This window comes from Sorex araneus, chromosome 10 (genome assembly GCF_027595985.1).
Source record: "Sorex araneus isolate mSorAra2 chromosome 10, mSorAra2.pri, whole genome shotgun sequence".
Lineage (NCBI taxonomy): Eukaryota > Metazoa > Chordata > Mammalia > Eulipotyphla > Soricidae > Sorex > Sorex araneus.
The window spans coordinates 56648588-56666050 of record NC_073311.1 but is presented as its reverse complement, the minus strand read 5'-3'; the positions used below and the strand labels follow the sequence as shown (position 1 = coordinate 56666050).

The window sequence follows — 17463 nt, the reverse complement described above, 5'->3', positions numbered from 1 at the left end:
AGGCTGTTCTACAAGCATGGGGTCAACTTAAAGGAAGAAGGTTTTTGTTTAATATTTTCTCCTTTCATTAGTGCACTTAAATTACTTTCTTGCAAACTCTGCTTGTTACCTAAATGTACCAGCACTTCTGTTACCTAATTAGCTTTCTTATCAGAATTCCAACCAAAAATAACAAGAAATGTAATAATGATAAGGTATCCTGCCCCCTCAAAACAGATTTCCTTTCACGCTTTATCTCTTGGTACTGTTCTGGCTTGTTTAATTAAAGTATCAGAAATTATTAGACTCAAATTATTTCTTGATCTAGTGCTCAAATTCTCCTGAAAAACGGCTTCTCCTGCCCCAGTATTTAAGCCTTTATCTGCTTGAGGCAGATGAGATTCTGCATGCATGCAACTGGAATCATGTAATTCAGTCTAATTTTGGAGGAAGAGCCTAATTTAGCCTGTAAATAATTAGGCAAACAAATCAGATTCAGCTCCACTGGGCTGCTGTGGACTTCTAAATACTCCTGTCTCCTCACTCACACTCCTGGGTCATCAAAATGAACAACGTCGCTGTGTAAAAATCCTTGTGAAACTTTAACATGGAGTTGGGAAATTCAAAGCAAAGATAATACTTATTTTTTTTTCATTAGAGGGGTAGGGATAAAATCCACCAAGTTCAAACCACTGCCATAAGTTGCATTCAAGAAGGACTGTGATGACCGTTACAGATTTTAAAATAGTGAAAGAGAAAATACCATCAAGTCACAGCAATGAGAACCATAAAACCCATAGGACCAACCAGTTGTTTCTCTTCAGCCTACTCTGTGAAAAAACTCCGGACTGGAATCTGTTTTCTCCTGGTGGAGCTGTGTGAGAGGTTCACCTTCTTTGGAATCGTCTGCAACATGATCCCCTTTTGTACGGTCAAGCTGGGCCATGGCAACTCTCAGGCAGCCATCTTGAACTTGTCTTTCATTGGGACTTCCATTCTTACCCCTTCGCTTGCGGGATGGCTTACTGATGTCTGTGGAGGAAAAAACAAACTGATTTATGTTTGCTTGTTTCTGCATTTGCTCGGTGAGTGCCTTCTCTTGGAGGGAATGCTTTGTCGTTTAACTGCATTGATACTTGTTGGATTTTTGGTTTTTTTTGTTTTGGTCTTCTTGTGTGGCTCTTAGCATAACACACAAGAATGCAAAGTGTTTCGATATTTGCATCATATGAGGGATACTAGTAGAACATGCTCTACCAGTGGATCCAGTCCAGCTATGTACTAGACAATGGTTTGAGAACTAGATTAGTTCCACTAGCAGTACATGAGGTCTCTATTTTGATACCTGTTTTGTGGTGCTGATTATATTTTGATAATAGTTACTTCTGTACGTGCCTGTTTTCTCAATTTCTTAGAATGCCTTCCCCTACCCCATCTTACCACATCCCAATTTTATGACAAATTCTGGGTGAAATATGACACTCATTTGCAACACAGTAAGACTAATGTGTTAACAGATTTCTGAGGTTCATATACAATGACTGAAGTGTTTTTAATCAAAAAACACTATGCCTTTTTAATCAAATCACAGGCTTTTAATTAGTCAGGTAGTAATTAAGATTACATATGAAGATCTACACTACAAAGCTAAGCTTATCTGCTAAAAATTAATGAATTCAAACCTTACATTATGCTTCTTTACATATTGAAAAGTAAATATATTCATAAAAATTTAAAGCAATACATATTGTGAGAGACTTCAGTGGTATTTCAAGATCATTTCATGAGGTATAGAGAGTAAGTTGATTAACAGTTTAGAATTTTAGTTGAAAAAATTAAAATTACTCTTCCATACAACAAGGGGTTACTAAATTTGAATAAAAACATTTGGGAGTGTTCTTATTAAAAAAATATCTCAGAAGATGCTCTAGGAGAAGATGGTCTAGCAATGGAGAAGTCTCAATCCAAAAAGAATATCTGAAACAGAGAAACAAAGAATATAGCATCCAACTAAAGGCATAAAAAATTATTAAAAGGCAAAAATTAAGTTTCTGAGCTGAGGAAGTTGGGAAGAAAGTGTGTTGTTAGTGAAAACTAAGAAATGAACCAATATTCAGGTTTGGGATGGGGAACAGACTATGGGAAAGGAACGGTTACCAGGGCTTTGATATATGACACTACACAACACAACCACAGGCAGGTGAGACATTGCTTTATGGTATCAGTTAGAATCTCCAGCCTTATAAATTTCACTGCTTCAATTATGTGGGGGGGGGGGAAATATAGTAACTGATTTGCAAATCTTCACTCAACAATCATCAAATATTTGTCATTGTCTACTCTATGTCAGGCATTATTCCTGGATTTAGACTGCACATACAAGAAAATACTCTTCTCTTTTCTGCCAATCTGGACTTTCTGGTGCAGTGAGAAATAAATAAGTACACTGATATTATGTCAGGTGGTGATCAGTGCTATGATAATAAGTAAGACTGATTAGATGAATAGAATAGGTTAAGTTGTGATTCTGTATCTGGGAGTGTTTTCTGGTAAGACTTACAATCAAAAATCTGAATGATTTACTCTTCCTGGCAAGAGGCCACATTGGAAGCATTACGTATCTTCTTGTTTAATATGACCGTTTCTCTCTCACATTTCCAGTGTATCATTACACTAAGACTTGGAACTTGGCAAACAAAAAACCCAAGTCAACTTCATGTTCATTCATTTTCCTACTAAAAGTTATGTTCCTATTTCCCCTTCCCACAGCTGTCAACAAATTTCAATTCTGCTAAATATCAGAGTTCCTAACCAAAATATGTCATCTGTCTGAATAGCTACCACCTTAGCTCAAAAACGTCTTTCTTCTTTCTGACCATTGTAATGGCCTGTAACTCTGGTCCATTATACCCTCAACACAAGATTCCTAAAAAAAGAAAGTTATTATGGAAAAAAAATGCAAAATGTACCTGACCCTTTACAATCTATCCTAATGTGTTTCTCCAGATTTCTGCCCTAGTATACCACCCCCATTGTGTCTACCTCCTCCTTGCCTGATTCCCTCTGTTTCTGATCTTACAAATATTCTCCCTGCCTGAAAATGGCACCAACCTTTATCTTTCTACCCCAAATCTCAAGCTTGAAACAATAAGTGTTCAAGACCCACATGGTGTTTCATGATTTTTCCGCTCTGTGCTTTCCACATTCTGATCATAGTTGCATGTTTGCATTTACCACCTTCTTTCATGAACCACTTCGCTTTCTAACAGAAGAGCTATTCTCTCTCCCACCCCAAACCCCAGCCCAAATAAAGAAAGGATGAGTCCTGCCACATTCTAGTGGCTTCCAATTGCCCATTTGTTGTTGACGTAGGACCCAGCAGTATACCTCCATTACACATGCCATGAACTTGGATATCTATTTCCTAGCAGATAAGATTCAGCACAAATGAAATAAATATTTCTGGAGTTCTCTTTTTTTTTTTTTTTGCTTTTTGGGTCACACCCAGCGATGCTCAGGGGTTACTCCTGGTTCTGCACTCAGGAATTACTCCTGGCAGTGCTTGGGGGACCATATGGGATGCCGGGGATCGAACCCGGGTCGACTGCGTGCAAGGCAAACGCCCTACCCGCTGTGCTATCGCTCCGGCCCCCCCTTTTTTTTTTCTGGAGTTCTCTTGACAGATCGGAATACTATGCCTTTCTAATTTACACAAAGGTGCTGCTCCGAATTCTCTCACTTTAAGGAAATAGCTGCTGTGATAACGAACCTGCGACCCATCCTCTTGTGCTGGCCTGTAGACTGGGGATTAGGACTGAGTGAGTGACCAAGCTAGGACTGTTATTCCACACCTGGCTAAGCTGGTTAAGAATCATTCAAACTCAGTGATACGAAGCAGCTTGACACCAAAGAGCTCATGAGCGCATATGCTCTGCCCTTTGTGAAGGTCACAGGAAGAGCAAAGGAAACAGGAGGCCCAGAATTTGCCTTTAGCCACGTAAACCCACCATAGAAAACAATTTATACCCAAAAAAAAGAGTGAATGTCAAATTTAAAAATTGGAAGACAAAACTAGCATAAAGAAATCATTTGTGGGGCTGGAGTAATAGCATAGCACGTAGGGCATTTGCCTTGCACGTGGCTGACCAGAGTTTGATTTCCAGCATCACATATGGTCCCCCGAGCACCACCAGGAGTAATTCCTGAGTGCAGAGTTAGGAGTAATCCCTGTGCATCACTGGGTTTGACCCCTCTCCCCAAAATTCATTGACTATTTGAAGACAGGAATTCAGAAGAAGAAGAGGAAGAGGAAGAAGGAGGAGGAGGAGGAGAAGCAGAAGAAGAAGGAGAAGAAGAAGGAGAAGAAGAAGAAGAAGAAGAAGAAGAAGAAGAAGAAGAAGAAGAAGAAGAAGAAGAAGAAGAAGAAGAAGAAGGAAGAGGAAGAGAAGGAGGAGGAGGAGTAGAAGAAGAAGAAAGAGAAGGAGAAGGAGGAGAAGGAGAAGAAGGAGGAGGAGGAGGAAAAGGAGGAGGAGGAGGAGGAGAAGAAGAAGAAGAAGAAGGAGGAGGAGAAGAAGAAGAAGAAGAAGAAGAAGGAGAAGAAGAAGAAGAAGAAGAAGAAGAAGAAGAAGAAGAAGAAGAAGAAGAAGAAGAAGAAGAAGAAGAAGAAGAAGAAGAAGAAGAAGAAGAAGAAGAAGAAGGAGGAGGAGGAGGAGGAGGAGGAGGAGGAGGAGGAGAAGAAGAAGAAGAAGAAGAAGAAGAAGAAGAAGAAGAAGAAGAAGAAGAAGAAGAAGAAGAAGAAGAAGAAGAAGAAGAAGGGAAGAAGAAGAAGAGGAAGAAGAAGAAGGTGGTTACATTTGAGCCCATCACTCTATTTCCTGTCTCTTTTTTCAAATGGGAATAAAAAAATAATTGCCTTCTCTGATCTCACTATGGCCTTTCAAAAAGAGGAAACAAAACAAGCAAAAATTCATTTGCAAAACATAAAGAGCACAGAGGAAGTGTAGAATTGAATTCGTCATTTACATTAAGTAAAGATTGCCTCTAAGTTCATCCTCAGGAGACAGAAGTGAGAACATTCAAAGCTTCCTTGTTATTTTATGTCCCCTTCCAACCCTCTGGCACTCTCGCCTCTTCCCCCAGGCTTCTCACCTTTGCCTGAGACTTGAAAGGTCCACCCAGCTGCAGCAGCCCAGAGGGACTAGAGGGGCTGAGAAGAAGTTCCCCTGGGCAAGCTGACTGCACAGTCTAATTCACATGGAACAGATGGGGGCTGGGGGGAGTGGGGAGTGCAAATTTAATTATATACATGTGGAAAATCTATAAGGGTATAGATTTTAGAGTCAATGTTGGGGGGTGGAGATGTGAATATATATTTATCTGATCTGATGAGACCCCCCCCCACCCTGGGGTTTCAAGTTGGGTGATGAGGGACCTCGTGCTGAGGAAAGGGTTGCTCAGAGCTAAGAGAAGCAGCTCTGTGATGAGCCCCCTGCCCTGCCACATAACCAGAGAGGCTTCTCGGCGAGGAAGGTGGTTTCTGAGGACAGTTCAGGTTCTACAGAGTCCCCCAGTTCTCTAGGTAGTTAAGAGCGTGATTCTTGGGGGCCCGCAAGAGTCTCCATTGACCTCAGCTCAAAATAATCCACATACCACAATGACACCTTAGGAAAGTCTGTTTGAGTGTCTTGGGAGTACGAATGGGGAGGGATTGGGGGTGGCACGTGTCTTCTTCACACACACACACACACACACAGACATACACACACACGAAGGTCATTTAAAGAACAGAGAGCTAGGGAAGGCAAATCTCACTGTGAGAACTATTGTTCTTATCAAGTTTTCTCCAACAGGCTTCTGAGATGTCTGAGATTGCCGCATTTTCCATCACTGTTGATTAAGCACAAATATCTTATTAACAGTGACTTTCTCTGGGGGTGCGGTTAATTATAAGCAACCTTGGTTTCTTAGATGATGGATTTCTGAATTGTTTTAATGAGTTAAAATGGACATGATTTGCCTATACATTCTGAGAGGAAAGGAAGTGCGAGCTCCAGGGCTAGGAGAAATCAAGGACTCCTGGATTAGTTAAAACACAGAATACAGATGTTTTCACATTTGGAAAACTTCGAGATCTCTATAGCAGCCATAATTAGCAAATGCTTCAGTCATATCACAGGGTGAGGCCCTATTGAGAGGAAAGTTATTTATGGCGCGTGGTTTGTTGGTCAACTGGTCTATGTGATATTTTACCACTTTTCTTTTCTGCCCACAGGCTCAGCGCTATTATCTACCATTGCCTTTCCCTTGGGGGATTTCTCTATAGGTCTTTACCACACAACGAACAACGTCCCAACTCAGGCGCAGACAAGGCTGTTCTATGGCGCACTGTTGGCCATCAGCCTTGGCATTGGTGGAATAAGAACCCTCTGTCCCCTGGGTACTTACAGCCTTCAGGAATGTGGACCCCAGAGAACAAGTGCTTTTTGTACCTGGTAAGAGAGAACTTTGTGGGTTTTTTCCATCCCCCTTCCTTTGAAAGATTTCTCATTGTTTGCTCTCAAATTCCACTTGGATGGAAATAGGTCAATCTTTGACATTAATTGGCCAGGGTAAGAGACAAAGTGGCCAAGCTGTGATGAGTCATGCTGCAGAACACAAGGCAAGGAAAGACCGACACAGCAGTGACTGTCACCTTTAACTCAACAAGTGTGCCATGGCTTGTCATAGTGAGTGAAATGTGGCTTTGGAGCCAAATAGGCCTGAAGGAGTTCCAACTCTACCTAACTTGACACATTTTCCATAGGTTTTGGTTGAGTGCTTTCTGTGGGTTGATGGTAATAATGCCTGTCCTTGGGTTTTACTTCAGGTGGAGAGAATGTTGATAGAGAAACTTATTGGCAGAGAAACGGGTACCACGTAGGTGACCAGAGCTGTTCTCTTATGTATACCTTGTATTAGACCAGTAGGGCTGGAGTTACAAGCCATCAAGCCAGGACAAAGGGAAGAGGAAGAGGATATTAAGCATTTTACAAAGTGCTAAAAATAACAAACTTTGGTGCTTCCATCCTTGCACCCTCAACACGCAAGTTTTTATTCCATAAAATCCCAACCAACTTTCTGTGGATCTTGAAGCTTTCATTAGGCTTTTTATGTCCCTAAGAAACCAATTTATATTATAAAATACAAATTTAAGAAAATAATTGAAATCTTGAACTCTAGTAAAGCATTTCAGTATTTATTTGAGAACTTTTCTGGTTGCTATTATTGATCATCAGTGAATATCAAACAGCTAGACTATCCAATGTCTTTTTTCCGCTCTGCTCTTGTCAAATGGACTACCAACATTTAAAAATATTTTCTATATTTCTATCCACATTAGCAAGAGAGAAGAGCAGTGCACAGATAGCATCCGACTAAATGCCTATAGAAAATTAATATGAAAAGCATTTAATGAAAAAGTTTCAGAATAAATCTTACCTAGGTAGACGCTGCTATCCAAGAACTGTCGTGTTATTTCTTCCTCTTTTTAGATTTTTCTTTCTCTTTCTCTCTTTCCCCCTCCAATTACATTAATATTATAAAGCACTCAGACCTGTTTTGGATTTCATCCAAACATGAGAAAATAACACACTTTAATCAAAGGTGGAAGAGATTCTTCACTTCCTTATAACAAATTTTGCCTCCTTGACCTGCCCAAAGGAGAAAGAAAAATCCTTCTTTTTTCTTTCTATTCGAAGGTTTTAATCCTTAATTAGCAACATCATTTTGATTAAATAAGACTCTGGAGGATTAAGACTGGAGAGCAATCAGTTGTTCTGAAAGATAGCTCTGGAGAATTTATTGTACTGTGGTCTTACTCATTCAGAGTTGTGTTTAATCAAAGTGACATTTCTCAGTGTTGATTACAAAGAAGACATTATATGAATGAAATATTTCCTTTGGGAAATAGAGGGGACTCCCAGGGGGACTGTGCTTTAGGACTCTGGGAAGGGGGATGGGGAATGAGGTGAAAATGAATTTCTGCAGCTGTGAGAAGCCAGGCCAAATTTAGAATGAACACATTTCAATTTGGTCTCTTAATATTTCCTAAGTTCATTAAAATCGCCGTGAAAAAGAATAATGCAGTCTTTAAAACACCTAAAACCAATGCATCCAGAAATGTGGCTAAAGAATTGGGGTGCTACTCTCTAATACAACAGATTGTTTGGGTAAGGCACAACCCTGAAGGCTGAGTCTCATTGTTCCTTACATTTCTTACATTTAAATATTTAAATATAGGGAAACTTTTTAACCACAGGGAAATGGTAATGAGCAATTTAGAGAAATGAAAATTAATTATATTCTATGCATCTGGAAGGGTTGGGGGCAAGAGGCACAGAGACCCAGCAAAAGACCCAGGGTAGCTAGAAGAATGCTGGCTCTGTCCCTTTGGAGTTTGGGGGTCTATGGTAAGTTCCTTACACTCTCAGGATGTTCCCCCATAAAATGGAAATAATGAAAGAGCTGCTGAGCAGTTAATACATGCAGGATCCAAGCACATTATTAGTCAAGCCATGATGGCTATTCTGAGGATCATTTAATAATGAATCAGTTATCAAATAAAATTCTTGCCTAAACTCTGGGGAAAAGGGAACCCATTCAAAAGCATGCCATCTTTGAATGGGTAGCTGATTCACTTATAATCTATTTCTCCAGGTCAAAAACGCCTCTAGAAATGACATATCTGATGAATGTAAGGAATTTTGGTAGCGTATACAGAAATAACATGCCACTTCAGTCTATTATCACTCAGATGAAAAAAGCATCTTCTTCAGCACAGATGTCAGATCCTCATCGTTATAGGACCTTTAATGAGTTGTGTCATTGCATCTATACCACCTATAGCTTTCCAATGATCATTTTAAATAGTATAGACAGAAAGTCTCAGGCACTGAGAGCAACACATCCGAGTAGCGCTGCCAAGTGTAGGTGAGAAAACCACTCCCAGCCAACATTACCATCTGGTACTGGATCTTCCTCAACTATACACCTCATGAAAAGAATAAAGCTTAACTCCCAGGATCCAAGAGGCATAATGATCAGCCATCATCCCGGTGCCGTTATCCAGAGCAGAACCTGACTCTAAACACTTTCCAAAATCTGGGGTATACAATTAAGAATCACTGCGCTGGAGATCTCCTAGGTAAATACACCTGTGCTGAATCTTTCCTGGAAGCAAAAAGAAAGTGCATAATGAAGGCTGTTCATGACCATAATTTTTAACTCAACCATCACTAACCTCGAATCTAGCTTTCTACTTGTTTTCCCTGATCATTTGCTTTCTATCTGCCGGTCGTAGTCCGTTTCTAATCAATTATCCAAGTAAATTCTATATTCCTTAAAGGTCCAAAGAGTGTTGCTAAAGTGCATAAATGAGTTTAGAGACTGATTCTTCCATTTCAGAAATTTTGATTATCAGGGACCTCCTGTGATCCCTGCCTCCTGCTAAAATTTTAATACTTACTTGAATGTCAATCTCTTTAATCTTAGGGAAGCACTGAGGTTTAAAAAAAAGTTCACCAAATATATATATTTTAGAAGCTATTTTAACATGCACTTGAATTTTGTCCAAGATCAATGAATCTCAATCTCAGAGGTCCACAAAAGACAATATATGTACTGATGCCGAGACCAGGACACTGGAGGTTTCAACCATGTTAATCTGACATTGGAACCAGAAACCAGGAGGTGTTTTTGTTTTTGTTGAAGCAACCTAAGTAGTCATCAGATTTAAGAACCACCACTCTTGGTGCATTCCATTTGGAATTTCCTGCATGTGAGCTTGGTATATAATTCCCTCCTTTTCCCTCAGAGGGTCCTCTTCTCTAGAGAAGCCCAGAATACTCTCTTGAATGCATTACCTTTTCTCCTGCCTCTTTTAATAAAAATTTCTTTAAAAACATAAAAGCGGGAAGAAGAATTCCTGCTCTAAAAGGGTCAGGAATATTTACAGAGGATCACCCCATGGTAGAGCGTGTACTTGACAATTTTGAGGCCCTGGGCTTGATCCCTGGTACCCCAAGACATGAGTAATTCTCTCCGCTGGAGTAGTGCCACCTAATTTTAAAAATCACTTGAGAAGATATTTTAAATGTGTCTCAGACCCCACTCTCACCTTTTGGAGCAAAGCTACCAATTATATACCTTCAGCAAATAATTCTGAATTTTGAAAAAATTCTATGACAGGAAAGAACATAAAAATTTGGAATATAAAAATTCCAAAGGATATTCTAAAGACTGGAGGTATTGTTGCAAAGAGATGAAACTAAACAGTCCCTAAACAGTGACTGAGCACACCAGCAGTGTGTGAGGCAGTTTTGGAAGATGTGTGTGATTCATAAAAATTTTCTACCATCCTTGGAAACATACCCAGTAGAGAAATTCTATCAAATCTGTGATAAGAAAAAAAACTATGGGTCTATATACACACTGCATTAGTAAGACTCTAATTTATAAGATGCAATCTAGTCAATAAAATTTAATGTTATTCATGGAATTATCTTATTAATACTAACGAATACTCAAATATCTTCTAAGTTGTATGCTGAAAATTGCCTATAAATTGCTTTGAAAGAATCATTAGATCTCTGCAAATTCTTTTGGCATGAGTTGCAGCCAAGTTTAATAAATAATACCTTCTCTGTCCAATAGCAGCAGCCATCTCCTTCTTCGTTTTTGCTGAAATTGTAAGCTTTCAGCAAAAACAGAATGTCTCTTTGAACTATATATCTGTAGAAACCTAGGAATGTTGAGGGACAGAAAGGGAGGGAAGAAAACAGTTTTCTTTGTTGTTTGCTGCTCCTGATGCTTCTTGCTTTATCCTAAACCTCACTTAGTCTATTTTAAGCTTGATAAGTAGATGACTGGGCTCTAATTTCATCAATGAACTACTGGCTCAGAGTTCTCAACTTTTAGATATCAGAAAACAATATTTATAGCTGTGCTGTTAGCAAAAGAAAAGGCGACCAAGAAATAAATGGAATGAAAGCATAAAATGGGTCAGGTAGGGAAAGCAAGAGAAAGTGAAATATTTCCCCCTAATTTAAAGTATGATGTTTACTTTTATTTTGGTGTCCATTAGATGTGGATTATTGTATGATAGTAAGGAAATATGTTCATATTTCCATATCATTATATGTAAATAATATGCCCGTATTATTATATAATAAGAAATATATCCAGGAGATAGGTCTATGATAAAAATGTCATTTTGATATCATTCTTATGTCCAATAAAAGCTAGTTTTCCTTTACTAAACTACCTCTTCCCTAAAAATTTGCTTTAAAAATAGATAAAAATCTGTGAATTTTAACATTTTCATTTGCTCCTCCTTTCTCCAAATTTAACCTCACTATAGTGTTCCTTGAACTACTTCATTGAACTGATGGTTCTATTAAAAGGCTGAAGGCTGACAACAGACATCTAACACAAAATCAGAGGCCGATTGCCCACAGACACATTCTTCTACACAGTTCAAATTTATCCTGTTGAAAAGCCACCCCCACTAGACATTGGATACTGAACTATCTCAATATTGCCAAGTGCAAAATAAAATATTCCCCCTGAACTCTTTAAACTGCCCACTAATATTATAAAGACCTAAACATTTGTCTCCTCTACTTGATAGCTTTTCAAGTTAGGAAAGATCAGTTTAGACCATTTCTCCTAAAATCACACACACACACACACACACACACACACACACACACAAATTCAAAGCATATCAAAAGTGGTCAATGTAAGAAATGGCAAAATGTTTCAGTAAATTTAAAAACTATTACTAAATGAAGTTGAAGTTTTAAAATAATCTCAAAAGGATGGCTGAATTTTACAATAGAAACGTTTTTTCCATATTTGTATTCAGTAGCAGAGAATATTGTGAATAACACCAAAGAATACCACTTGTATATACTCCTAGTTATTTGCAGTTTCCAGCCTGTATTTAAAAGTAAAGAAACATTTTTACTGCTGCTTTCAATTTTCTTTAATCACTGATATTTGTTTTGCTTTCGTGCTTTGCTCCCTGACTTTCTGTGTGAAAGGTGCTTTGTATATTCAATTTGCTAGTGAGCTATGAGATGAAAGGGCTGTTAATGGTGAGTTTGAAGACTGTGGATTTTTATTTCTTTTATTTTTTTACAGTTGATACATACACAATTTCACCCTTAATTATCTATGGCTTGTCCTGTCCATGGATCAACAAAGGCATATATAAAAATGACTGTGCCGGGTAATTCTTTCAGAAAATTACACAATCAAATAGGTTGGGTGGCATTTGTTCAAACGCATTTAGTACTTTAGGTGAAATCTCTTCCTACACATAAGATATTCAACACTATAATTCATTGGTCCTAACTGCTTTTCACAAGATTTAAGTCTTAGAATAATTGTAATTTTCCTTGACCCTCTTTAGAGCAATTTAGTTTACAGATTTTCTCAGCAATGCCTAACACTTTAAAAAAAAAGTTTTCTAAAGATTTAAAGAACTGTAGCATTACTTTCTGCTCCAGCTTCTCGGTTGCTACAGCTACAACAAAAGTACACAGATTGTCACAGCATGAAAGGATGACCTGAGGCAGAGCTCAGGGACTTCATCCAGTTGTTCTAGAAAATTCTAACATTACACTGAACCTACTTTGCAAGAAATAAATTGCTCTTAATAAATGATGGTAACTTCATTCAGTATAACCATGTTTAACAGCTTATTGCTTTCTTGGGTAAGTTATAAAGAGATTATTTTAATGCTGTTGTTTGTTTGACAGACTGGTTTTACTTTTTAATGAGAAACCATGTTCTTCATCAAGCAGTTACTGTCCATTTATTATGGACCCCAAACTGTGCAGAGCCCTTGGAGATAGAGAATTAGATATAAAAAACTAGACTGTTACTATCAGGGGGCTTGCCGACGTAAAAATAAGACAACACTGACACAAATGGAATAATTGGGGCAGAAATATTTGGGAGTTCAAAAAAGAGAACTAGTATTTAAGAGCACAGCTAATGAAGGGAAAGGATACAGCACTTTGGAAATGAGTCAGAGCAAGTCCAGGGACAAGAAAAGTCATGGGAGGGAGGGGGGAAGCCATTACGACAATACTAGCTGGAAAGGATCACTCTAGACAAGGACTGGATGTTGGAAGCTCAGCATCTGTATTGAAAACCATAATGTCCAAAATGAGAGAAAGAGAGAGAAGAGAGGTGTTTGCTATAGAGGCAGGCAGGACGGGGGGTGGGGGAGGGCGGCTTGAAGGGGTGGGAGAAAAACTGGGGACATTGGTGCTGGGAAATTGCACTTGTGGAGGGATGGGTGTTGGAACATTGTATGATTAAAATGCAGTTATGAACAGCTTTGTGATGCTGTACCTTATGGTGATTCAATAAAAAACTTTTAAAAAATTTTAAAAGGTTATGGGGGAGGGGCCGGAGTGATAGCACAGAGGGTAGGGCGTTTGCCTTGCACTCGGCCGACCCGGGTTCGATCCCTGGCAACCCATATGGTCCCCCAAGCACCGCCAGGAGTAATTCCTGAGTGCAGAGCCAGGAGTAATCCCTGAGCATCGCTGGGTGTGACCCCCCTCAAAAAAAAAGGTTATGGGGGAGTATACTTGAATATCCTGAGATAGGCCTTCAGGTATATGATCAGTTAATCTTTGATAAAGGAGCAAAAAATATAAAGTGAAGCAAGGAAAGCCTCTTCAACAACTGTCCCTGGGAAAAGTGGCCAGCTTCATGCAAAAAAAAATGTCTCTATACACAACACTATACACAAAAGTCAAATCGAAGTGGATTAAAGACCCTATTAGACCTGAATCCATAAGGTACATAGAGGCAAACAGAGGCCAAACTCTCCAAGACATTGAAGCGAAAGGCTTTTTCAAGAATGAAACACCACTGACCAAATAAGTGGAAGAGTCAGAGGGAAAGGGACAAACATAGAATGATCGCACTCATTTGCAGGATATAACAAAACAAACAGTATTGAATAATGCCCAAAGACAGTAGAAACAAGGGCCAGGAGGACTAGTCCATAGTAGGAAGCTTGCCACAAGGGGGAGAAGATGCAGGCAGGATGGGGAAGGGACCACTGTGACAACGATAGTTGGAAATGATCACACTGAACAAAAAATGAATGCTGAAAGGAGGTAAAGTGATATGCATGATATCCTTTCAGTAATAGTATTGCAAACCATGGTGCCTAAAAGAAGAAGGAGAGGGAGGAAAAGAGAGAAGGTAAGAGAGAGAGAGAGAGAGAGAGAGAGAGAGAGGCAGGCTCCAGGAACAGAGTGGGGAGGTGAGCTGGATGGAAACTGAAGACACTGGTAGCTGGAAATGTGCAGTGAAGGAATGACGGATGGATGTTGGGACATTATATAACTGACACTAAATCATACACAACTTTGTATCTGTATATCTCACCTGATTCAATTAAAATATTTTTTTAAGCTATGGGGACAAAAATGACCAGGCATGTTTGCAAGAAAGCGAAGAAAGCAACCTTATTTATGCTTTTCTCCTTCCTAATAAGTATAAGATACGCATCAACTTTCCTTCTTTGCTTTCTTCTGGTGCATTTTTGCCCCTGGAGCTCTCATCTAGACTATTAGAACAGCTGTGAAGGATCTCGTGATCACGTATCCCCTAAACTTATAGAGCAGACAGCATTGCTTTTTACACTTAAAACCCAATCATTTCAGCATCCTGCTCAGTTTCTTTTTATGACTTCCCCCCAACAGGTAAGGAATAAAATCCAAATTCCTTAGCATGTACTTCAAGGCTCTATGAGATCTAGCATACATAATGGTTCCTTCTCTAGTCATTGCTCACTAGGTTTTCATTTCTCTCTTCGTGGTTGTACCTGAAATCAGATGAAGAAGGGCAACTGTATTTGCATCAAATCTTGCCCCAAACACTGTCCAGATGGGATGATCCTTACTTTAGAAATGAAGACTCCAAATTCCAGAGAGTCTAGGACCACAAATCATGTGGTTGTCAGAGTTAAGATGCAAACCAATGGTTCTCTGACCATCATCCCGAAGAGAAAGAACAATATGCACTAAAATGGTAGATTAGATGGGTGAGAAGCAGAGCAGAAGGTAATTTCAAATGTTGAAGCCTGGATTCAGGAGGAAATGATGATGCCAAGAAATAAATGACTGTGAAGAAATATGAAAAGCACATCTTGTCCCAGTGATGTCTCCTAGAGGTTGTGTCAGGAAGGATGGTCTTGCCAATCTCACGTTAGGCAAAGCTACACAACAGACAACACTGGAAATATGATCTGTGAGAGATAAAATAGGCAACTGGACTTCAGAATTTAGAATTTGTGCTTGTTAAAAGACATTGTTGAAAGAAGGAAAGACAACTCACAGATGGGAAAACAAAAATTTCAAATCACATATTTGACAGATCACTTGTAACCAGTAAATATAGAGAAATCATAAAAATCAATAATAAGAAACAGTCCATGTTTTAATGGCTGAAATATTTGATCATAAACTTCACCAAAAAAGACCTGAAGGTGATTGATTAATAGGCACATGAAAGATGTTCATGTCATCAGTGGCTAGGGTATGCAAAATAAAAGCATAGTATATATGTACATATATATATACACATCTATTAAAATGGCCAATATTAAAGGCTGACAATAGCAAGTGCTGGGAGGCCTATGGTGAGTGGGTGATAATGAAAAATGTTCCAACTACTTGGAACTGCTTGGGAATTCATGAACGTGTTGTAGGGCCAAAGAGGTAGTACAATGGATTGGGATGTTTGCCTTGCATCTGACTGACCCAGGTTCCTGGCACCAGATATGATCCCTCAGTCCCCATCAGGAGTGATCTCTGAGCATAGAGCCAGGAGTAAGACCTGAGAACAGTCAGGTGTGGTTTCCAAATCTAAATAAATAAATAAAATGTTACATATCCTTCTACTGTATCTATCACCCAGTAATTCTACTCCTAGACTTTTTTTTCTTTTTTTCTTTTTGGGTCACACTTGGCGATGCACAAGGGTTACTCCTGGCTCTGCACTCAGGAATTACTCCTGGCGGTGCTCAGGGGACCATATGGGATGCTGGGATTCGAACCCGGGTCGGCCGCATGCAAGGCAAATGCCCTACCCGCTGTGCTATCACTCCAGACCCCACTACTCCTAGACTTTTATCCCAAGAGAAATTAATAAATTAAAATATTAATGTTCTAAATGGAATTGTTATAATAACAGCCAAACGCTAGAAAAAATTCCACCTACAGATAAATGGTTAAATATAATTGTGGTATGTTTATATAATCAAATACTACTTGGGAATAAAAAGGAAGACATACCAGGAAACAATAATATGGGCAAATCTATATATAATTATACTAGATGAAAAATATATGCATAAAAACGTAAACATTTTCCCTCATACATGGAATCTAAACAATATGATTTTTCTCCTTTAGAAAAGCCCATATTCTCTCTTAAATACATATCTTTCTTTCCCTCCCCTCTCTAAGTGAATTTCTCTAAATAAATATATTATACTTCACAAATAAATAATTAGATGTTCAAACTCATAGAGAACAGATTGGTCATTTCCAGAAAAGGTGAGGGGGAGTGTTAAAGGGGTGAGAAAAATAAATTTAGAAGTATAAAATTTTATAAAAATAGTCATGGAGATTTTATGTACAACAGCCATTAATCATACTATTAATAATACTATTGTACATATTTGAAAATCTCTCTAGAATATATCTTGAAAGTGTTTTAAAAATGACAAAGTGCTTCTTGGTAATTCCACATATAAAAAAACCCCACATACTATAAATTTCAAATTAACCTACAGAGACAGTAAAAAAAAAGTCTTGTTTGGTTATCTGGGAATGAAGAGAGTGAGGCAAGAAGGTGTAAGAGAGAGAGAAGATAAAAATGACGGCAAGAAACTTTTGGAGTGATAAAAATGCTAATTGCATTGAATGGGGTGATCATTTTGTGGGTGCCTATCAAGACTATAACAAATTGTATACTTTTGTGTGGGTGGGGGTAGGGGGGCTCACCTAGCAGTGCTGGGGTTGTTCCCAGCAGCACTTGGCAAACCATGGGGTACCAGGGTACAAACTGTGGCTGGCCGCGTATGAAGACCTAAGCTTTGCCACGTTAGCCTCTGTGATCTCTCTCTAGTCCAGCCAAATTGTATGCTTTCAATCACAAGCCATTTGTTCTATGTCAATATAATAAACCAATAGTTTTTTAAAATAGTATAAAGGCAACAGTAATCAAATAGTATGTGATTAGCATAAGTATCTTGGATAGAACTAAAAATAGTAAATAAAACTGAAATTATGTGATTAATTCATTTTTGACACTGTAGCACTGTTATTCCATTGTTCATCAATTTGCTCAAGCAAGTACCAGTAATATCTCCATTGTGAGACTTGTTGTTACTGTTTTTGGCATATCGAA

The 17463-nt window shown here is 38.7% G+C and overlaps 1 protein-coding gene across 1 annotated transcript in view; it reads left to right on the top strand.

Moving 5' to 3' along the window:
* Window positions 1-757: 757 nt before the first annotated feature.
* Window positions 758-17463, top strand: part of SLC15A5 (solute carrier family 15 member 5) — a 92874-nt gene continuing 76168 nt past the window's right edge. Inside the window, exons 1-2 of the mRNA XM_004611363.2 lie at window positions 758-1064; window positions 6251-6470. Coding sequence (XP_004611420.2) covers window positions 758-1064; window positions 6251-6470 — 527 coding nt within the window. The remainder of the gene's footprint in view (window positions 1065-6250; window positions 6471-17463) is intronic.